At 43.5% G+C, this 23,808-nt stretch overlaps 1 protein-coding gene across 2 annotated transcripts in view; it reads right to left on the minus strand.

Annotated features, from left to right (window-relative positions):
- Positions 1-23,808, minus strand: part of LOC123378591 (uncharacterized oxidoreductase YjhC-like) — a 68,453-nt gene that overhangs the window by 38,846 nt on the left and 5,799 nt on the right. For both annotated transcript variants that reach the window (XM_045032609.1, XM_045032608.1), the window contains exons 3-6: positions 10,960-11,044; positions 7,639-7,712; positions 2,969-3,028; positions 1,280-1,387 (exon numbers count right to left, since the gene is read on the minus strand). In XM_045032609.1, the coding sequence (XP_044888544.1) occupies positions 1,280-1,387; positions 2,969-3,028; positions 7,639-7,712; positions 10,960-11,044 (327 nt within the window). The remainder of the gene's footprint in view (positions 1-1,279; positions 1,388-2,968; positions 3,029-7,638; positions 7,713-10,959; positions 11,045-23,808) is intronic.

Below are 23,808 nucleotides of genomic sequence, written 5' to 3' on the forward strand. Positions count from 1 at the left end.
AATGTGGGATGTGTGTCTCAACAAGGCACCAGATGCACTGAGAGTGTCCATCGGAGATTGGGATCGCCTCCTGGCAGGAAAGGCACCACTTGAAGCCTGGAGAACCAGGCATGGCTCCGGCTGTAGCAAGTCTGCCTTACGGGTGAAAATGCACTACTCTAAGGGGTAATCAAACTTAAATAAAGAAGAAAAAAATTGAGAGAGAAAAAAAGAAGAAATGGGGATAAGGGGGTTAGCGAAATCTAACTAGAGTACTAAACAGACCGTTCTGATGCTAAAGCTAAGTATCAAGCGTAACACCGCCGAGAGCTCTGTCAGGCCGAGGGCAAATGAGAAGGAAGTGGGGGGCGGGGTCTGGTCGCACAGCACTAAATAGGCATTGACAAGGGGGCAAGATGGGGAGAGCTCATGTGTGACCCAGACGGGCAATGCTGCTGACATTCTCCAATGAAAGGTGCAGGGCCGCTCATTCACCTGAAGAGGAGCACCGACAGGGACACTCCGCGAAGGAGAATCCTAAATTTCAACTGCCGTGCATTTCTAGACAATGTGTGCCTATTGGATCATCTTCCATAATACACATTTCCACAGCTCAAATCTGTCATTAAATCTAATTATCAATTAAAATTTTAGCTCTAAAACTTTACAAATACATTTTTATCTAATTACAACCACTGACAAAGCCCCCACATACTCAATTCAGTACAAAATCAAACATTCACAAGACTATGAAATAGCAGGGAGTCTCGAGCCACCCAGGTAGTCATCTCAAAGTAACCACTCTTCATGCACTCAAGTCTTAGTGACTAACAAACAGTCCCCAGAACCAAAGGAGTTACATAGAGGAGTCTCAATTCCCTCCCGGTAGCAGTATTGCATTTCTCACTGATACAGCACACTCTAACAGCTCCATAGTAGCCTTGTAGAAAGAGTTCTAAAACATGTTTAACACTTGCTGGTCCTGGAATGCCAGCTAATTTATAGCCTAATCCATTTGGGCAATCTCTTAATGGAATTTCATTTACAACCTTATTTTCTCAGTAACTGAAGACCTAAAGTCTTGGCCTAAACTTTCACAGCTGCTTCTTGCAATTCTAAATGATTTTTTTATGCTCTGACAACCAATCACAGTAGTACTAGGAGTGTGACACATAGTACAGGAATGTATTGACCCTACTCCCATGACTAATGTCAAGGTCACAAAAGTTAATGCCCATATCACATAGCAGGAATGACGATTTACTGACTCCACTGGTTACTGTGAAAGCAATAAGTATACCTTTATCTTCAGTGCGGCTGGATAGTACCGCAGGACATGGCACACTGCAAGCATGACATTGTTAGCTTTACACACAGACACAATTTCTTTGCAGTCCTCAGGTGTTACCTTATAAACCAGAGAAAATAATCCACTCGGTTATTTCTATTCTGACTGCATTATGTACCACAGTTACTGCATGAATCTGCTAACTGACACAACACTAGCGATTTGAAAAATACGTTTTATTAAATATCTTTGTAGGCACTTATGTGCTAAATTGAAATTTCATCTTCAATTGTAGGAAAATAGCACTCACCAATAATACTCTAGTTATGTATATGTTTGCGTTATTATTAGAAACTACATTTAACTAGACCAAAGCACACTCCTGCAGGGTGAAACTTTTCCAAGAGTTCAGCACAGCAGCAAATCATTTTTATTGATGTAAAATGTGTGTCGTTACTTTTTTAAATAAAGATTTAAGCCCATATTTTGATGTTTGGAAGGGCCTACCATACTGGATATCAAAGTATCTGACATTAGAGGAAGGTGGTTTTATGGTTAAGGCACTAGCCTTGGGTCCAGGATACAGGCAGTCCTCGACTTTATGACGTTCGACTTATGACGAACGGCACTTAAGACATTTCTGAATTGACCCCCTGACTCGACTTATGACACTTGGTTTTGACTTTACAATGCTTGGTACCACAATGGAGTGTACTGAGTTCCAAGTTACAACGTTTCGACTTACGACGCAATTTTTCAGAAACCAATTGTGCCATAAGTCCAAGGACTGCCTGTATTGGGATGTTGCTTCTCTGTGCCTCAGTTTCCATCTATAAAATGAAGATAATACTCCTTCTTTCTCCTACACTGTGTCCATCTTGTCTATACTCTCTGGGGGAAAAGATTGTCTCTTACTACATTTATGTACAGCACTGAGAGCACACTAATACAAATATAAACAATAATAAAAGATGTTACTTATACAGCACCCCAAAGATTTAATCTGTCTGGTCTGTAAAGCAACTTTCACATAGTACAAATTTGGAAGTGCAAAAATATTTATGTAGAAAGACAGGTAGATTGCAGGAACTGGTGTTCCTCCGACTTTCAGAATTAGCTCCTGTGACCACTGAGGTCAATGGGAAGGCTCCCACTGACATCAGAGGTGCAGGTTCAGGGCACCTTATTGCAGATAGCAGGACAGTATTAAACCAAAAATTTCATTTCTTGTTCTTCTGGATTCTGCAATGAAGTCAAAATCCTGTGCCTAACATTATGTTCTATTGCCAGAGAAATTACATAAATTCAACATGACCACCTTACTGCAAGATTCCAAAGCCAGAGATGTGCTGTAAGGAAGCAAACCCCACGCTATATTTACAGACAGGCAGATTATTTATTACATTAACAGCTACATGTGCTAGGGCTGTACAAACACACACACGCTTTAAGGGAGTTTCTACCCTGAGGAGTTTATATTCTAAGTGAAATGAAAATAGGAAGGATCAGGGAAAGGAAGACTATGTACAATTTTTCTTCCATTTTTTGTTTATTAAATATAAAAGAATATAGATCAGGGCTTTGATAATTAGCAAATGTAGCAGAAAAGATACTAAGGCAAATTGATTGAAGATTTGACCCTGATATTTGAAAATTACCCCCACTGTTTAAACTTTAGCATTACGACCTTTCTTAACTTACTGCCATGGGCTTTTCCAACAGAATGTGGTAGCCTTTGTTAGCAAAAGCTATCGCTGGAGCCTAGGAAAAGAGAGAAACCAAAGAGACAAGTTACAAGAAACTAAACGTTTCTCCTTATGGTTGTTTACTCACAATTAGAAATAAGCAACATTTTTCAGACAAACGGTTTATTCACCAAAATATGCCGTTTCGGGGCCACCAAAACTACTTGCGAATTCACACAACTTTGCCGAATAGTTTTGGCCCACAACATTTTTGGAGCTAGATTTGCAAGGGGCGTTAGCTGCCATTCACAAAACCAAAGGAAGTGGAAATGCCTCCCCCACGCCACAGACCCCTGGTGACAGCACTTACCTAGGATGTCTGAGGCCCAGGTTCAAGTCCCCACTCAGAGGAGGGATTTGAACTAGGGACTCCCACTTCCAACGGAATAGTCCAGTGTTATGGCACTGAGTATTCTGGGATAGCATCAACTCAGTCACTCCTACGGAAGCTGTTACACTTGGTATAAAATCCTTAACTAGTCACTGGGGTAGAGACAGAGAATGACACTACAGCCTGCTGGTTAGGAGACTCCCCAGAGGGAGACACCTGCATCCCACTCCCTCCTCCAATAAATTATTAAGCGGTGAGAGACTAAAGTTCAAATCCCTGCTATAAACCAGGCAGAGTGGAGACATAAGCCCAGGTGTCCCCCACCCCAGGGAAGTGCTCTAACCAAAAGGCTGCAGGATATACCGGGGAGGCTTGGTTGTCTGAATGGTGTTTTTGTATTTCCTTTGCTCTTCATAAAAAGCTGGATAAAATCAAAACAAAGTGTTGAATTCAACCAAAATATTTTTCCTTCAGATATTTGTTTCTCTAAGAAAAGTGAAAAAAAATCATTTGGGGTTGATCCAAAACAATTTTTATTTTTCAGTAGTGACTGAATTAATGTCATGCCTTTTGCATGCAGCCACTTAAGGTTTGTCTTCTGATTTACATTCTTCATTTGCCTTCCTCTTCCTGTTTCATATAACAACTTCCTGAAGACCTCCTGGGTCTGTAGAACATTCGGACTATCAAGCAGTCTTCCCTTTGTTTGTTTAATTGGATACTGCGGTGTATTGTACTGTTTTATTGCCTTTTCAGCTTGGTATCAGTGGGCTTTAGATGAGGTCCTTCAGCTGTAAGCTCTTTGGCACAGTCACTCTCTATATATCCCGTTCTGTAAATACATTATCTCAAAAAGTGATTTTCTAGATTTTTTATGTTAAAAAGTGATATTCATATCTTCTCTAAGGGGTTATAAATGCTAAGTATGATTCTTATTACTAATAGAATATTCCATGTTTTAGTTCACTGACAATATTGCCAAAGTTCTTATGATGTTATAACTTGAATAATACTAGAGTTGATTTTCTAAGGGCAATTTACAGATTGATTTTTTAGGGGAGGAGGTATTCCTTCTTTGAGCAAGTTAGTGGGGACAGGGATGAGAAGCAGTAGATGTGATATATATTGATTTTAGTAAGGCTTTGGTCATAGTCTCACATGACATTCTCATAAGAAAACTAGGGAAATGCAGCCTACATGGAATTACTATAAGGTGGTTGCACAACTGGTTGAGAGACCATACTTAAAGAGTAATTATCAATGGTTTGCTGTCGAATTGGGATGGCATGTCTACTGGGATCCCACAGGGTCAGTCCTGGATCCAGCGCTATTCAATAATTTTCATTAATGATTTGGATAATGGAGTTGCGAGCAATGTTCCCTCAATTTTTTTCCATTCATGCGTGGAATAAATTTTGTTGTGTGCACCAAGGTGAAGTGTGCCACTACTAGAAACAAAAAACCTAGATATAATATATTTTTTTTAAAAAGTAACCATAGGGATAATTACTCCAGCCAGGACAGGTTAGGTATCTTAGAACTCACTACTCAAAGAATTAAATTAAAGTGTAAAAGAGAAATAAAAATTATGAAATGCACAGACCAGTCAAAAAACTAAAACAACACACTCTGAAAGAATACAATTACAGAGAATATATGTGCATTGCATGAAGTACCAAGAAGTAACAACAACAATAATACAAGTTTGTGTTGGGAGGTGAGTGTGAAAGAGAGAGAGAGAGTGTGTGTTTCTGAGAGACACTGTGCACTGTCTCTTTAAGGCATTCTCACTGAAAGCTCTCCTGCTCCTGAGCCCTGTCCCTGCTCTGTGCAGACGGGGTACATAGGCAGGAGGGAGGGGGACAGAGTGTGTGTGTGTGTGACAGAGAGAGATTGTGTGTGCTGGCTGCTGGGGAAGTCTCTGAGAGACCATGCGCTGTCTCTTTAAGGCACTTACTGCCCGGAAGGTTCGTTCAGACCTCAGAAGCTCTCCTGCTCGGAGTCCTGAGCCCTGTCCCCCGCCCCTGTTCTGCGGAGATGGTCCCGGGAGCAGCTGGCAAGGGGCTCCAAGGCAGAGGGCAGGAGCAATGTGGCTGCAAAGCAGTGGGGGCAGGGGCACCTTAACACAAGCTGCCAGATGTGCTAATCAAGTGCGCAGCACTTGAATCACTCCTGGTCAGCTGCCCAACCATGCAGCTTAGAGGGAACACAGGTTGCGAGGATACTTATAAAATTTGTGAAGGACAGGATTCATAACAACCCTGACAAACTGGAGAATTGGTCTGAAATCAACAAGATGAAATTCAATAGAGACAATTGCAAAGTACTACACATGGGAAAGAAAAATGGGGGTAGTATGCAAAGTGGAGCCCCCTGGCTGCCCCTACGCATAGGAGCCAGAGGGAGGACATACCGCTGCTTCTGGGAGCCACACGGAGTGGCCCCCGACCCTGCTCCCTGGCTGGAGAGCCGAAAGGGGCAAGCCCCAGACTTCGCTCCCCAGCAGGAGCTCGAGGGCTGGATTAAAATGGCTGACAGGCCAGATGTGGCCTGCAGGCCATAGTTTGCCCACCCCTTTTGTAGAATCCCTGTCATTGGAGATATTTTAAGAAAAGGCTGAACAAAGAGCTGTGAGGGACAGGTGGCATATGATCACCATCTCCCTGAACGACATGTTTACTTGATCCTGATGCACCGCCATGGGCTGGCTTTGATTACTTCTCAAGGACCCTTGCAACTCTACACTTCTACAATTCTATATTTAAAATTTAAAAACCCTCATTTTAATTCCTGTCCTTTTGATTCTGCTTTGTTTCTACACTTACCAACATGAAAACCAGATTGTGCCAGTGATAGCTTCTCCTCAATGTGATGACTTTGGGGAATCTGTACAACTTATATGTTCTGGTTAATATTATGAAACTGCTGTATCATGTAAGGCCTCTATGTCTCTGGCCATGTCTACACTACAGAGCCTATAGCAGCATAGGAATGCCAGCACAGCCTCCTACTATAGACACACTCTACAATGACATATTTTTCTGTTAGCATATGATCACCACGTCCCTGAACGACATTCACTACATCAACAGAAGCACTCTTCTGTTGACATAGCTGCATCTATATTGTCAGCATAGCTATGTTGGTGAGGGGTGTATTTTTTTCACACCCCCTAACACAGATATGCCAACATAACTTGTAAGTGAGAACAAAATCTGTGTATCCACCATAGCCAACAATTATGTTCCTCATCTGTGAGGTACAATGACAGAACTCAGTGACCATCTATTCGGGATGAAGCGCCTCGGGACAATGTGCTTGCTCAAGCTGCTCTTCTCTGAAGTGATGGAGGGAGTGGAAATGATAGAAGAGAGAGAAGTGACCAAGCAAGAGGTCGCAAAGACATTAACTGGAGGAAGGCTCCAGGAAACGCACAGGAAATGTTGGGCAAGGAAGGGGACGGAGACAAACCAGTCAAGGGGAGGAGGTAAAGTGGGAGAGACACTCCAGTTTTCAGAACCCAAGCCATGCAACTGCCCCAGACTCCATGACCCAGCCCAGAGAACATTCCAGTGTGGGGAGGAAACTGAAAAGGGAAATGAAGGTACGGTTTATTATTTTAATATAGATGAGTAGCATGAAAAATACACGAGGAAAGAGCAAAAGCATTGGAGAACCCTGTGCAAAGTGTCTATGAGTTTATAAATGACACCCACCAGCTGGTCCCCTTCGGGTAGAGATCTGAGAGATGGTGTGTTGTGTGTTCAAGCTATGGGAGAAGGAGTCTGAGGGCTCCGTCAGCACTGGTTCTGGGGGCTGGGCCAGGGAATGAGTGGCCTCGGCTCTTGGCTGCGAATGGCAGATAGAAGATTGGCAGCTTGAGAACGAGACCAGAGAGCCTAAGACAGCGGCACTGGCAGAACTCTGTTAAGACTCTGGGTGTTTAAAACACCTACGGATTCAGCAGCTGGATCCCCTCAAGCTGGTGAGTGGGGGGGCTCAACTGGACGTTGGACAAGGTTGTAATCATTTAAAGGGTTAGGTGTTAAATTCTAATTTTTCTAGCTAAGACACAATTGGTAGAGAATGACTTAAGTCCTGGCATTGAATATTCGTGCATGTTCATGTTTTCCAAGTGCATATCAAACCTGTAGTGAGAAAGAATGGATCAAAATAGTGAACAAACTAAGACTGGAAAGCCAGAGCTAGGTGAATGATGTACACCTTATAATCCGGGGCTTCCCTTTTTTATTCCAGTTATGATTTTTGTGTAATGCTCAAGAAATCCATAGTACCTTATGCAGTCTATCTGGTGTTGCTATTATAACAGCATCCGCAAACCTCTCTCTCTCTGCGGCTACTTTCCAGTCTGAAGGAAAAGAGATTTAAAATAGTGAGTCAACTAATGTCAGTGGTTGAGACGGCCTTTATGTTACAAAAAGTGAGCACGTATAAAAAAAGGAAAAATATTATTTCACATTAAAAAGAATAGAACCAACTACCGGTATTTGTTACCACAGTGCAAGTTTTATCACCACCTCCTGAATTAATTCTAGGCTAAATTCCAAGTAATCTGTTATACTAAAACTGATTCTATAATTAAGGCTGAGATAGTATTTTTGTGCCCCCTCTCTGCATTCACCGAAGTCAATTAAAATAGACTGAGCCTAAGATCCTATTTCAGATACTTAATTTTCTGAAACAATTAACATGACACATTAAGAGACAAAAGGTTACAGCCCAAAGGAAATTGTAGACGGTCTGAACAAATCCTACTGGGCTCTTTTTTAAAATGTTTCACCACATTTCTAAAATGTTTCATTGTTACTTTCTAAAAGTCCCAAAATAAAGAATAATTATATTAATGTGGTAAAACAATTATTTTCTCAATCAAAACAAATATTAATATATTTAAATATACACAAAGCCTCTACATGCATGCATGGCTTATTTAATTGCACAGTATCATTTCTGAACTTGCTCTTGAAAGCAAGTGTATCAGACTGAAAAGCCAGTGATAGAATTAGTAACTGTAGGCAGTGAAAACATGCTTTTGGAGGCAGATACTCCATTTCCGGTATTTTTGTAACACAAATCCACCTCACTTCACTATTTGTTTTAGAGGGTTGTGATGGTCTAAAGTGACTCTCTTCATCTTTTGCACAAACTACTACATATATCAACTGCAAGGAGTACTTGCCTCAGAATGAAATCTGTCCAACAGTATTCCTGTTATTAGATTATCACAGGAAGTTCAAAAAATAATGCCTATGCCATCTAAATTCATAGATGGCAACTCTTAACAGGTATGCAGAAAATAAAATATGCATATTAGCCCGTTTCTCCCTTATTTTTGCCAACTGTAGCTTTAAAATCTTTATATTTTTGTATATATTGACCCACTGGGCACCACCAAAAATAGTGTCCTTTTGATAAACAATTCAAAGTATTCACTGTAAGCCTGTACTTAAATAAAATGGATTTTTAACAAGTGTTCAGATGCTTCTTTTCTACTCAACTTAAAACAACTCCACTTTAGAACTTAAAATTTGGCTTGTATGCAGGTCTTACTGAGAAATACTATATGTGTAAATACCATATATGTAATTTGCTATATTTGAAGACATTGCTAAATAGAATTAGATGCAGTGAACGTCACATAATGTGGATTCACAATCACTTTATCAATAGAGACACAGACTGCGTGCACTCCTCCAGATGCACACTGAAATAGGCACAGTTGTGTTATTTCAGAGATCAGACCATCAAATAAGTTTTTCCCCCTTATATTCCTAACTTCTGTCAGACATACTGAAATGCAGAAAGCCACAATAATCATTACTACGAAGTTCCCACCACTGCAGGTTTGCTTAAACCAAAACCCATCACTTTATCAAGATCTAATGATTCCCTCACTAAGCAGTTCCCATCCTAAACTCACACACTTTCCTTCAAAACAATAGTTCACTATTTTTATTCAGTACAGTGGAACTCTAATTATCCAATCTTATCCAGATCAGATAACCAAAAATCCAGGTAAACCATATAATGGCCACCAGGGGCTGACAGCCCAAGCCCCAGCCACCCAGGGGCGTACGGTGGTTCAGTTAATAAGGAGAGCCAGAAAATGGAGTACTCCTGCGGGAATTCTGTGCCACTGCATACACGCAGAATTGATGTCCCCCACAGATTTCTTTGCTTCCCCAAAGAAAAATTACTTCTGACATGGAAGTAAAGGGAAGCCAAAAGAGTGGTCATGCGCCCCTCCTTGGCAGCATAGGCACATTGTTCACGCACCTGGAGCAGCTTGCGGAGACGGAAATCACCACTGTGTGTGTGTGTGTGTGTGCTGGGCTTGGCAGGCATGCATCCAGGAGGAGACATCAATCAATGCCGGGGGAAGAGAGAGGAGCTTGGACTGTCAATGAATGAGACTCTGTCCCTCTTGCTCGCTATTGTGGCACACCTGGCGTGGGAGGCAGGGCTTTGGCGTGTTTCTGAGGAGGTAGGCATGAGGCAGGCACTGTCAGGCAGAGCAGAATATAGCAGCCTGCCTGCTTTGTGAATTGTTCCCATTGTTCTTAGTGAATTCCCCCAGGAGTATAAAACACATGTAAAAGATTTAGAGGCCCTTTACATTGCCAGAGTGGTGTAAAGGAGCAGTATTGTAAATGACAGTATAGCCTTATAAATGCTAATGGTGCTTTAGTCAATATAACTGGTCTAAATTTTTGGACTGAAAAACGTTCTTATCAAAATGTGCTCCATGAACTGTTTACTACTGACCTTTTTGGCAATGGTGAGTAGCCAATATAAATTTTGATTCTCCAGCCCTCACTGGCGCTTCAGTTGCCTATGATGTAATTCTGAGCATACGGCTGCATATATTTATTGACTGATAACTAGAAATAAAGGGTCAAAACTAGCTACATTACTATTAGACAAAGGCCATTTGGAGATTTCCTCCAGTGCTCCCCACTCCTATTCTCCATCCATCGTATAGTCGTTTAAATAAATTACCTAAATAACTGAAACTGGCATGATTATATTGCGTTACTTTGACAAATAAAATATGCAGAATTTTAAAATGTGTGCAGAATTTTTAATTTTTTGGTGCAGAATTCTCCAAGGAGTAAATGGAGACTCTGTGAAGCAGGGTTCTACTGTATTTAAAAGTGTTTAGATTTCAGTGGTAGATATCACATTATAGGTCTTATTGTTCTCACAGCAAAAACATTTAGCTATTACTGTAGAATAAAATGTCATAAAAGGAAGACATGAGCAGATTACCTAAATATGGCAACGGTGGTTGTTTCTATGATCCGGTATAAGTACACTAACATGTACAGTTAACAAAGGGAACATCATCCTTCTAAAGATGAGAAGTTATAGTTTTTTTAAACTATGTCAAGACTGCTCAAAGCCCCGAATGGGCATTTATTTATTTATTTTAAATAATAAATAATACTATATTCCATAAATACAATCCCCAGATGTGTGTCCTTAAAGGCACTGCATATAAACTAATATTAGTGTTTGGATTTATAGAAATATATTTCATTAATTTAGTCTTTCATAATATGGCCTATAGAACAAGACAGCGAGGCAAATATTACCATTAAATACATTTTTCTTGTCAATGCTGTGAATCTTCTGAAGGTCATTTCTAGCAAAAGCACGAGGATCTGCAACTCCAACTACCTAAAAAAAGAAGAACATTGTTATGTTCTGCAAACAGCTGTGGGAGTGTCAATACCAGAAAGATCTCCACAAAGGAATTCAGAGAACAGCTACAAAGTGATGAGGCAGATGAAGACATTGACTCAAGTGAAAATATTCCAGGAACTAAGTACAACCTGGCTTAACAGCTATATGGGAAGAGGATAACCATTTACAAGTATACATAGGGTTTACACATAAAGGAGGAAGAGGAATTATTTAGGACTGCATAATTAAGATTACATACAAAAAGCCAAGTTCCGTGGTTATAAAGTTAAATTCCCAAAAGTTAGTAAATGCCAGATTTACAGTCACCCATGAAACCTTAATTCGGCTCCCCATGCATCTATCTTGTGCAGTGGTTACTCCTGGGGGAATTCTGTGCCAAAATATTAACAATTCTGCACAAAATATTTGAAAATTCTGCATATTTTATTTGTCAAAATAACACAATATAATCATGCCAGTTTTAATTATTTTGGTAATTTATTTCAAAATATCTGTCAGCAAGTATGTCTGTAACAATACAGACCCCCCCAAAAAAAGATTCTGTCAATTTATTTTATTTATTTATTTTGACAAATAAATTCCTTACTAGGCATATTATTATAGAACTTTGTATCAGAGGGGTAGCCGTGTTAGTCTGGATCTGTAAAAGCAGCAAAGAGTCTTGTGGCACCTTATAGACTAACAGACGTTTTGGAGCATGAGCTTTCGTGGGTGAATACACACTTCGTCGGTATTCACCCACGAAAGCTCATGCTCCAAAACGTCTGTTAGTCTATAAGGTGCCACAAGACTCTGCTGCTTTTATAGAACTTTGTGTAATTCATGTAAATTACAATACAGAACTGTATTTCCTGCACCTGTCAGAAGCAGTGCAAAGGCTTGGGGGGGTCAGGGAGAGGGAAGGAGCCTAGGAGTGAACCTGGAGGGTGTTGGGTGTGATGGATTTTTTGAGGGGTGGGGGTGGGATTGTTGGGGAGTTGGGAAGCCTCCCCCATGCAGATCCTGCCCGACCTCAAGCCTCCCCCATTCAGTCAGGCACGTCTGCCCCTGTCCCTGCACCCCCCATCCCCATGGGTCTCTGAAGCCCTCCCTCCCGTCCCCAGGCTCAACGCTGTCAGCCCACTAGCTCCTGAGCCCATTCCCCAGTCTGTCCCTTCCCACTAGCTATTCTGAACCCGTCTGTGACCCCCCCAGCAGGCCTGTGTTCCCCACTCTGTCCTAACCTGGTTCCGCGGGCAGGGTGCTGTGATCAGCTTCTACTCCTGGGCGAATGCTGCAGCACTGGGCATAGAACTTTGTATTTTCCTGCCTAAAATATATTTTGCCTAAGAAGTGCTGCAGTTCTGCCTTTTGCCCACCAGAAGCTGCTCTGGCACCATAACCGTCGGCACCACAGCGGCTTACGGCAGAACTGCAGCACTACTTAGGCAAAATGTATTTTATGCAGGAAAATACAAAATTACGTGAGACAGAGGAATTCTGCACGTCCGCAGATACGCAGAATTCCCTCCGGAGTCAGTGATGGAGACAGGTATCCTGTGATAATAGTGTGCTATCATTGTAATCAAGGTTGCACAGGCAGCCATAGGTCTGGGATTTTTTTAACATCTAAGCACATAACTTGGCAACCTCAAGAGTTCCCCCCTCCCCTGTATGTAAATCCATAGGGTATTTTTAAAAGGTAAAAACAAATTCTATTTTGTACAATTACATGATCATCAGTAGGATTTGAACCCTGAACCTTAGCTAGTCCTGTAGTGCAAGCTTTGCCTAGGTTAGCTGGCGGCAAGAGAAGGGTTATGGGCCACTGGGAACATGTGCTGATCTGGGAGGGGTGTGGTCGGGGAACCCTCCCTAACCCAACTCTCCCCATTTCCAGCCACTGCAGCTGCTCCCGGCAACTCCCAGGCATTCCCAGTGCAGTATGTGCTGGGGATGGTGTGAGCCAGGCTAGTCAGAATGTTCGTGTTCAGTTATTTCAGCAGGCTGCCAACATTCTTCTGAGTCATACAAACAAGAGAAATGATTATTTTTAACAGTTTATATTTTAGAGAAACCTGAATGGAATTTAGTGAGATAAGTGCAGTGTGGACTGGTTTAAACCAAAGTGATTTAAACCACCACTTTTAATCCCAGCGTTCAAGTGGCTGCAACGTGCTTTTCAAAAGAGGGGGGTGGGGTGGAGTGTGACAGGGAGCGTGGGGGAGACAGTGAGAGTGGATTTTTGGAGCTGACACAGTGTCAGCTCCCTGCCTTGCAAGTTCCGACCCCTTCCCTCACCCCTCTCTCATTCACTAAATGCAAATAGCCTTTTGTTTTTTTCCTCACAGACCAGATAAGCAGCTGCTCCGAAACACACACCCCCCCCGCACGCGGTGCTGCTTCTCTCCTCAAGCAAACACTAGCTGTGGACATTCCAAAGGGATCACCCTGCCTCTGCTCATTCACTGCAAATAGTAGCTGTGTTTGTTTTTTAGGGTATGGCTACACTTACGGTTTGCAGCGCTGGTCATCCAGCTGTGCAGGGCCAGCGCTGGTGTGTGGCCACACTCACAGCTACCAGCGCTGGTGTGTGGCCACATTTGCAGTATTTGCAGCGCTGTTGGGAGTGATGCATTATGAGCAGCTATCCCAGCATTCAAGTGGCCGCAACGTGCTTTTCAAAAGAGGGGGGTGGAGTGGGGTCTAGTGTGACAGGGAGCGGGGGGGAAGAGAGAGGGGATTTTTGGAGCCAACACTGTGTGTTTAGCTTCCTGCATTGAAAAATCAGAACATGTTTCTGACCCCTTAGTCTTAACTCTTAATTGCAAACAGCCTGCAGCCAACACAACTCCCCACTGTTTCACTCCCTCCCTGCTTGCCTCTCATTTGATTGTTTACAGCCAGGTACAGATGATCACAGCAAACAGGAGCTCTGTTTGTTTTTTTATGCAGCCTCTCTTTGTTTTGTTATGAACGAGCTCCGATCGGAGCTCCGTTGCTTATCTAAAAAACAAACAGAGCTCCTGTTTGCTGTGATCATCTGTACCTGGCTGTAAACAATCAAATGAGAGGCAAGCAGGGAGGGAGTGAAACAGAGGGGATTTTTGGATCAGAGCTCGTTCATAACACAACAAAGAGAGTAATTTATAAAAGCATTCTGGGATACACCTTATACCCTGGAGGCCAATCACAGCGCTGGTGTGTGGCCACACTTGATGACCAGCGCTGCAGCACCAGCGCTGGAATCCTTATTCCCCATGCTGAGTGAGGTGTACGGCCAGCGCTGCAGCCAGGGAGTTGCAGCGCTGGAAGTGCCCTGCAGGTGTGGCCACTTACTAATTGCAGCGCTGGTGGAGGCTTTCCAGCGCTGCAACTCGCCAGTGTAGCCATACCCTTAGATAAGCAGCTCCGGGAGCCTCAAGTTCACAACAAAACAAAGTGTGTTCTCTTTACTTAAAAAGCATTATGGGAAGGTTCTGGAGGTCAGTTACTGCGTAGTAAGATTAATCACTGTTTACACTGGCACTCCAGTGCTGCAGCACCAGCGCTGTTCTCTTTATTCCTCTTGTCGAGGTGGAGTACATGCAGCGCTGTAGCCAGGGAGATACAGCGCTGTATGTGCCTTGCCAGTGTGGACGGGGAGTGAGTTACAGCGCTGTAAAGCCACCACCAGCGCTGTAACTCTCCAGTGTAGCCAAGCCCTAAGTATCACCTTTGTGTTAAGTCTGGTATTTCTTTTTGCTAACCAGGAGGATACATCATATTAATTTATTTAAGCAATTATATAATTTAACTTACATTTATTCAGATTCATAATTTATACTTTTTTACTATGCCAGAAAATGGTGAATGATGCATTTCTTATTTACTAGGTGATTCGTTTTTTACTTGTATGCAGTGTTGTTGTAGCCATGTTAGTCCCAGGATAGTAGAGAGACAAGGTGGGGTGAGGTAATATTTTTCATTGGACCAACTTCTGTTAATGATAGAGAAGTTTTTGAGCTACACAGAGCTCTTCTTCAGGTCTGGGAAAGGTACTTAGGCCTGGCCTACACTAGAGTTAAGTCGACCCAAGGCAGATTACATTGACTTAACTCTGTAAGTGTCTACATTAAAATGTTACTCCCACCGAAGTAACTCACCCACTACACTAACTTAATAATTCCACCTCCCGAGAGGCATAGCACTTAGGTTGATGTAGTTAGGTTGATGCAGTGTCAGTATAGACTCTGCATTACTTAGTCAACTTTACTGGCCTCGAGGAGGTGTCCCACAATACGCCACCATGACTACTCTGGTCACCGTTTTGAACCACACTGTCCTCTGGCCAGATACATAGGAGCATGCCCTTCCCCTTTTAAAGGCCAGTGAATTTTTGACATTCCCTTTCCTGTTTGCTCAGTCTGGAGAGCTCACCTAGCAACTGCCCAGCTGACCATGCCGGTTCCACACTGCAGACAAACTCATCCCTGGAGTACACGGGAAGCGGTGGATCTCCTGGGTCCATGGGGAGAAGATCCAACTGTAGAAATATTGATATCGATGAGCAGATCGCTCAGGGCATGGGCAAGAAGGGCTTGTGACGCTCTGTACCTCAGGGGAACACCCAGCACCCCCATATTAATCCTTGTAAAATGATGCACTGAGCATTGTTATAGTGATGTTATAGTAACTGTTATGTGAAATTATAACCTATAACATTACTGTATGTAGTTCTGAGGCTGAAAATGTATCCTCATGGCTTAAAATAAGCCCAGGCAAAAACTCTCCAAGAGCAGAGAGGCAGTTCACACTTCATCAGGGCAGGTATGGGACAAACCCAGCCCAGCCTCACAGGAACAAAGGACACTGGCCTAGGCAGCAACAAAAGAATCTGTTGGACTCTTGAGGGAGTCACCCCCCTTCCTTTAGTGGAAAAGTATAAGCGGAAAAACAATAGAAGACAGTTGGCACTTTTTCAAAGAGACATTATTAAGGGCATAAGAGCGAAAGACAGGAAGTATAGAAAGAGACCACCCTGGCTTAACCAGGAGATCTTCAATGATCTAAAAATAAAAAGTCCTACAAAAAGTGGAGACTAGGTCAAATTACAAAGGATGAATATAAACAAATAACATAAGTATGTAGGGACAAAATTAGAAAGGCAAAGGCACAAAACGAGATCAAACTAGCTAGAGACATAAAGGGTAACAAGAAAACATTCTACAAATACATTAGAAGCAAGAGAAAGACCAAGAACAGGGTAGACCCATTACTCAAGGGGGCGGGGGATAATAACAGAAAATGTGGAAATGGCAGAGGTGCTTAATGACATCTTTGTTTCGATTTTCACCAAGAAGGTTGGTGGCGATTGGACGTCTAACATAGGGAATACCAGTGAAAATGAGGTAGGATCAGAAGAGGCTAAAATAGGAAAAGAAGAAGTCAAAAGTATTGTGTCCTGTTCCGGGCGCCACATTTCAGGAAGGATGTGGACAAATTGGAGAGAGTCCAGAGAAGTGCAACAAAAATGATGAAAGGTCTAGAAAACATGATCTATGAGGGGAGATTGAAAAAAAAAAATTGGGTTTGTTTCTTCTGGAAAAGAGAAGACTGAAAGGGGACATAACAGTTTTCAAGTACGTAAAAGGTTGTTACAAGGAGGAGGAAGAAAATTTGTTTTTCTTAACCTCTGAGGATAGGACAAGAAGCAAGGGGTTTAAATTGCAGCAAGGGAGGTTTAGGTTGGACATTAGGAAAAACTTCCTAACTGTCAGGGTGGTTAAGCACTGGAATAAATTGCCTGGGGAGGTTGTGGAATCTCCATCATTGGAGGTTTTTAAGAGCCGGTTAGACAAACACCTGTCAGGAATGGTCTAGATAATACTTAGTCCTGCCACGAGTACAGGGGACTAAATGACCTCTCAAGGTCCCTTCCAGTTCTATGATTCTATGGGCCACTGGAGTGAATCCTGAGAACGAGGTGTTGGAGGAGGAGAATGGAATACAGGCAATGGGGGGTCCAGTGTCCAGGACCTCTTTTTGACTCCAGAGTAGTTGAGCCAGTCCCTACAGTCCAGCACAAGTGAGCCTGAGGCAGGGAAAGGAACTGCTGATGAGCATGCAGTTTGCTTTGATATTGCAGAGACACATCTGTTCATTTACGCTTTTTTAATAGTGTTAAAAGAGGTAGTGAAATAACCAACAGAGGTAGAGTCGCTATCTGCTTCTCATTTCCCTGTACAGCTAGGCAGAGGGTGATGCCGTATGGGATCTGGGGAACACTTCAGGATATTATGAATACCAATATTATGCCATGTAAGATATTTGCAAAAATGTTATAATTTGCCAGATATGATCTCATGTGTGTGTTCATATCACCTTTGTAGTTTGGATTATAGATATGTCTGTCTGTATTACAAAACTTGTGCTATGCTTCTGGGTGATACCACTAGGCAGTTTGGCAACAGAACTGCCTAGCCTGCTTGATGGCCCATTAAGGACCATCAGTTATACAACTGACCCATTGAGAGAAGGCAGACACTCTTATGACTCAGCAAGGCACGCAGAGGACATGCCCATAGTCAGAACTCTAAGGCTTTCAAGCCATGTGCTAGGCAGCTTGTTTGAAACAAAGGAAGCACAGGCCACATGGCAAAAGATTATAAAAGGCAGCTGCATCTTCTCCACTTTGTCTTCGTTCCTGCTTCTTACCTCTGGAAGAACTTTGCTACAAACCTAAGCTCTGAAAAAAGGACTGAATGACCCATCCAAACTGTGGATGTGATCCACATGGACTTTCAAGTCAGCAAACTCACCAATACTGTGAAGAACCTGATCTATGGACTCTGAAGTCTTCGTATGTATGTGACGGTTTTACCATCTAACAACTCTTGTCTTGTTCTTTCTTTATAATAAATGTTTAGTTTTAGGCACTACAAGACTGGCTGGCAGCGTGGTATTTTGAGTAAGATCCAAACCTATACTGACCTGGTAACATGGCTGACCCTTTAGGGTCAGAACATTCTGTATGGGTGAGCAGAGTTTAAAGTAACTTCTCACTGTACTACCCCTAGGTGCTGATTGGGAGCCAGAGAACTGGAATGCAATAATGGGGGCTGTGTGATTTCTTTTTTGCTTCTTGATAACCAGTGGAGGGATCAGAAGCACAGTTTGTGACTGGTTGGGGAGTTTAACTTCAGTATTACCCACCAGTCTTGGGAGTATCTGCTCTCCTTTTTGCAGCCTGCCCTGACCTTAGCATTTCCAGTGAGGGCTACCCTGGGCCACAGAGGGGTCCCTGTGGAACAGTTTATGTCCTCCATAGAGATCTCAAGGAAACTTCCCCAGAGGTAGTCTGCAATCCTCCGCCGAAGGTTGCTAGGGAGAGCAGCCTCATTTCTTCTGCAGCGGTAGGACACTTTCCCAAGCCACTCAGCAATTACTTCAGCAGGGATCATGGCAGCACACAGACTAGCAGGACATGGACCTGGTCTGCAGCCACATGGTGCAGGAGCTGTTCCATTTCAGCTTGTGTGCCCTTAGGAGTGAGATCAGCTAAAGTCACTACTGTCTGTGGAAAACACTGCCAATATTCAGTGTAGCTGCCCTGTCCACATATACTCATGCCCATGAGTTCCCTCCTTATTGTACCACCTTACCCCCTACCCTCCGGGCCATACGCACCATGGCTGTGACTGCCGTTGTGCTCTATGAATCCTAAGCAGAAGAGAATGTAGTGCTTGTAAATCGTGTGGATCAAGGGGAGTAAATACACTCACAACAGTACTTCTGTATACTGCAGAGAACTCATGCAATTAACTCAAATTAATTGTGATTAATCGCACTTACAATAGAATACCAATTAAAATGCATTCAATATTTTTGGATGTTTTTCTACATTTTCAATATTAATTCTAATTACAACACAGAATACTAAGTGCACAGTGCTCGCTTTATATTTTTTTATTACAAATATATGCCCTGTAAAAATGATAAACAAAAGAAATAGTATTTTTCAATACACCTCATACAAGTACTGAAGTGCAATCTCTTTACCGTGAAAGTAACTTAAAAATGCAGATTTTTTTAGTTACATAACTGCACTCAAAAACAAAACAGTGTAAAACTTTAGCGCCTACAAGTCCACTCAGTCCTACTTATTCTGCCATTCACTCAAACAAGTTTGTTTACATTGACGGGAGATACTGCTGCCTGCTTATTTACAATGTCACCTGAAAGTGAGAACAGGCATTTGTATGGCACTTTTGTAGCCAGCGTTGCAAGGTATTTACGTGCCAGATGCGCTAAAGATTCGTATGCCCCTTCCATGCTTCGACCACCATTCCAGAGGACATGCTTCCATTCTGATGATGGGTTCTGCTTGATAACAATCCAAAGCAGTGCAGACTGACACATTTTCATTATCTGAGTCAGATGCCACCAGCGTCTGATTTTCTTTTTTGGCGGTTTGGGTTCTGAAGTTTCTGCATCAGAGTGTTGCTCTTTTAAGACTTTTAAAAGCATGCTCCACACCTCATCCCTCTCAGATTTTGGAAGGCACTTCAGATTCTTAAACCTTGGGTTGAGTCCAGTAGCTAGTTTTAGAAATCTCACATCAGTACCTTTTCTGCGTTTTGTCAAGTCTGCTGTGAAAGTGTTCTTAAACCGAGTATGTGCTGGGTCATGATCCGAGACAGCTATACCATGAAATATATGCAGAATGTGGGTAGAACAGGAGACATACAATTCTCCTCCCAAGGAGTACAGTCACAAATTTAATTGACGCTAGTTAAAAAAAAAAAAAAAAAGGGTCATCAGCACGGAAGCATGTCCTCTGGAATTCTGGCCAAAGCATGAAGGGGCATACAAATGTTTAGCATATCTGGCATGTAAATACCTTGCAACACTGGCTACAAAAGTGCCATGCAAATACCTGTTCTCACTTTCAGGTGACATTGTAAATAAGCAGGCAGCAGCATTTCCCATCAATGTAAACAAACTTGTTTGTGTGAGCGATTGGCAGAATAAGTAGGACTGAATGGACTTGCAGGCTCTAAAGTTTTATATTGCCTTGTTTTTGAATACAGGTGTTTGTTTGTTTTTAAAACATGTATCTACATTTGTAAGTTCAACTTTTATGATAAAGGGATTGCACTACAGTACTTGTATGAGGTGAATTAAAAACACCTTTTTAAAGTGCAAATATCTGTAATAAAAAATATAAAGTAGGCACTGTACACATTGTATTCTGTGTTGTAATTGAAAATAATATTTGAAAATGTAGTAAACATCCAAAAATATTTAAAGTAAATAGCATTGTATTGTTTAATGTGATTAATTGCAGTTAATTTTTTTAATCACTTCGTTAAACTATTTTAAAAAAAAGGAAAGCAGCATTTTTCTTTTGCATAGTAAAGTATTAAGTCAATGTTCAGTTGTAAACTTTTGAAAGAACATACAACATTTTGTTCAGCGTTACAAACATTGAGAGTTATTCACAACCTCCATTCCCAATGTGTTCATAACCGAGGTTCTACTGTATATCTGTTTGCATGTATTTATGGAAACTTAATTCACTTTTATTAGTTCACAACACAGTGGTTTGGGCTGACATTCACAGATAATAGCAATAGGTGCATTTGCAATGTTATATTACTACTACTACAAAAAGCAGTCATTACAAGGTTCATACTGCGGTGGAAAAAAAAAAAAAAACCAAACAAACCCAATGACAGGCACCCAACAAACACCACACATTACTGTGGCTCATTATTAAAATGGTCTTTCAAAGCCTCCCTGAGCTGTATAGCTCCCTGTTGAGCTCTTAGAGCCTCTACCCTGGCAGAAACTTCTCCCCCTTTGCTTTACAGATATTATGAAGCACACACCAGGCAGCTATAGCCATAGGGATATTTTTTCCACTGATATCTAATCTCATGAATAGACAAGGCCAGCAGCCTTTCAACCGGCCAAAGGCACATTCAACAGTCACTCTGCACCAGCAGAGCCTGTTGTTGAAGTGCTCCTTGATGCTGTCAAGGTGGCCGATGTAAGGCTTCATCAGCCATGGGAGCACGAGGTAGGCTGGATTTCTCAGGATCACTATTGATATTTCCCCATCCCCAGTAATCCTCTGGTCTAGAAAAAAAGTCTCTACTTGCAGCTTTCTGAACAAGCCTGTGTTCTAAAAGATGCGTGCGTCATGCACCTTCTCTGACATTCCTGCACTGATGTTGGTAAGATGTCCCTGGTGGTCCACCAGCGCTTGCAATACCATACAAAAGTAGCCCTTTCTGTTGATGTATTCTGGGGCACAGTTGTCTGGCCCCAAGATAGATGGCACACACATCCTTATCACCCCACTACAGATGGGAAACCCCTTTGCTGCAAAAGCAGCATGTAGTGGATGGTGACTGCCTTACTCCATACTCTCTGCTCACAATCTGCAGCCCCTCCTTGAACATGTCTGCTTTACTCCTCCTTATCCGAGAGAGGTGATCAGCCAGTGTGTGGGAGACAGCCATGGGCACATCTGCAGCTGCTAAAGAAACAACAGAGGTGTTATTGTCAGTGCACTTATACCCTTGTTCCAAACAAGCAACAAGAGCATCTCTCTCTCTTTCTCTTGGCGCACTCCTGAGGTTAACCGAGGCTGCAAGGGTCCAGCTGCAGACTGGGACTGTATGCTGCTGCCCCGAGTGCTGCTATCCTGCCTGCTGAAGTAATTGCTGAGTGGCCTCCACAGGGGAAGAAAAAGACGGTTACTCACCGTAGTAACTGTTGTTCTTCGAGATGTGTTGCTCCTATCCATTCCATGTAGGTGTGCGCGCCGCGCGTGCACGGCTCTCCGGAACATTTTTACCCTAGCAACTCCGGCGGGCCGGCTGGGCGCCCCCTGGAGTGGCGCCGCTATGGCGCCTGTTATATACCCCAGCCAGCCCGTCCGCTCCTCAGTTCCTTCTTACCGCCCGTGATGGCCAGTTGGAACAGTGGAGTGCTATCTCACCTCCACAGCCCTAGCGTTTCTCCGTATCTTTAGTGTATATAGTTGTTTCACTTAGTTTAATAGTTAAGATTAGTTGAATAAGTTAGTTGTATAGTTGTGATAGTAGGGAATTAGAGGGGTTAGCCCCTCTTCTTCCACAACCGGTGCGGGCTCATGCCCAAGGCACCGGGCTTTAAGCCCTGTGCGGCTTGTCAGCGGCCTATGCCCATCGGCGACCCGCACGATTCCTGCCTGCGCTGCCTCGGGGAATCGCACAGGACTGATAAGTGCCCGATTTGCACGGCATTCAAGCCGCGCACAAGAAAGGAGCGAGACTCTCGCCTTAAACAGCTCCTTACGGAGGCGGCACTTCAGCCCTCCGCTCCGTCCCCGGCACCGCCGAAACCATCCTCGGCGCGCAGCGCACCAGCGGCACCGAGCCGTCCCGGTACCGAGGCTCCTAAGGGTGCGCAGACGGCACCGAAGTCCCGGCACCGTTCCCTCTCCCCCCAGAGGAAGCGGAAGACAGCGCACCCGGCTCCAAAACCTGCAGCTTCGGGACAGCTTACCCAGCCACCTCCGGCACCGGCTGTGGTAGTGCACAAGCCGTGCACGGTTCCGCTGACTCCGGCACCGCAAGAGCCGTCGAGTCCGGTACCTCCCTGCTCCCCGGCGCCGGCCGCGGTAGAGCTGCATCTCCCGTCCACCCCTGAAACGTTTGTGACGGCGAGAGAGCTTATTCAGCTTGTAGAGGCACCGAGCCTCCGGCCCCCGGCACACCTAACTGGAATGCATAGGAGCAATCACTCGAAGAAGAACAAAGCAGCCCTCCCAAAAAACCTTCAGCAGAGGATTGCAGATTACCTTCAGGAAACATTCCCAGAGCTCTCTAGGGAGGATTCATGGGATACCCCATTGTGCATAAACAAACTTTTCCGCAGGGCCCCCTCTGCCTAGCTGTACAGGAGAATGAGAAGCAGATAACTGTTTCTGCGCTGGTTATTTCACTACCACTTGTGGCCCAATTAAAAAAGCAGTATATGAGCAGATGTGTCACTGCAGTATTGAAGCAGAGTGCTTACCACAGCTTCCCTCCCCTGCATCCGGCTTGCCAGGGTTGGCCTGCTGGGACTGGCTAGACAGCTCAGGACTCAAAAGGAGATCCTGGTTCTCCATGCCACTGGGTCTCCCTGTTGCCTGTCCCACATTCTCCTCGTCCAACGCGTCGTCCTGTGTTCACTCTGGTTACCAGCAACTCCAGCCCTGAAGTACCCACAGGGCTCTTGGGGTGGAGGTAGGGTCACTGCCAACGAAGGCATGCAGCTCCCTGTAGAAGCAGCATGTTTACAGCTCCGCACCAGAGTGTCTATTTGCCTTCTGGTACACCTGCCTCAGCAACTTGATTTTTATGCTGCACTGCAGCGTGTCGCAACCATAGCCCTTCTCCATGCCCCAGGCAATCTTGCCATAGATATCAAAGTTCCGTGGCTGGAGCGGAGCTGCAGTTGCACATCCTCCTCTCCTCACAGACCCAGGAGATCCACCATCTCCTGTGTATTCCAGGCAGAAGCACATTTGCTGCATGGAGCCAGCAGTCCATTGGGCAGTTGCTAGGTGAACTCTCCATGCCCAGCAAACAGGAAGAGCAATTTCAAAACTTCCCGGGGCTTTAAAGGGGATGGGACAGTCTACCTGGCTACAGGGCAGTGGAGTTGAAAATGGTGACCAGAGCGGTCACAGTGAGCATTGCAGGACAGCTCCTGGAAGCCACTTTAGGCAACATAAGCAA

Source organism: Mauremys mutica, chromosome 10, assembly GCF_020497125.1.
Source record: "Mauremys mutica isolate MM-2020 ecotype Southern chromosome 10, ASM2049712v1, whole genome shotgun sequence".
Taxonomy (NCBI): Eukaryota; Metazoa; Chordata; order Testudines; family Geoemydidae; genus Mauremys; species Mauremys mutica.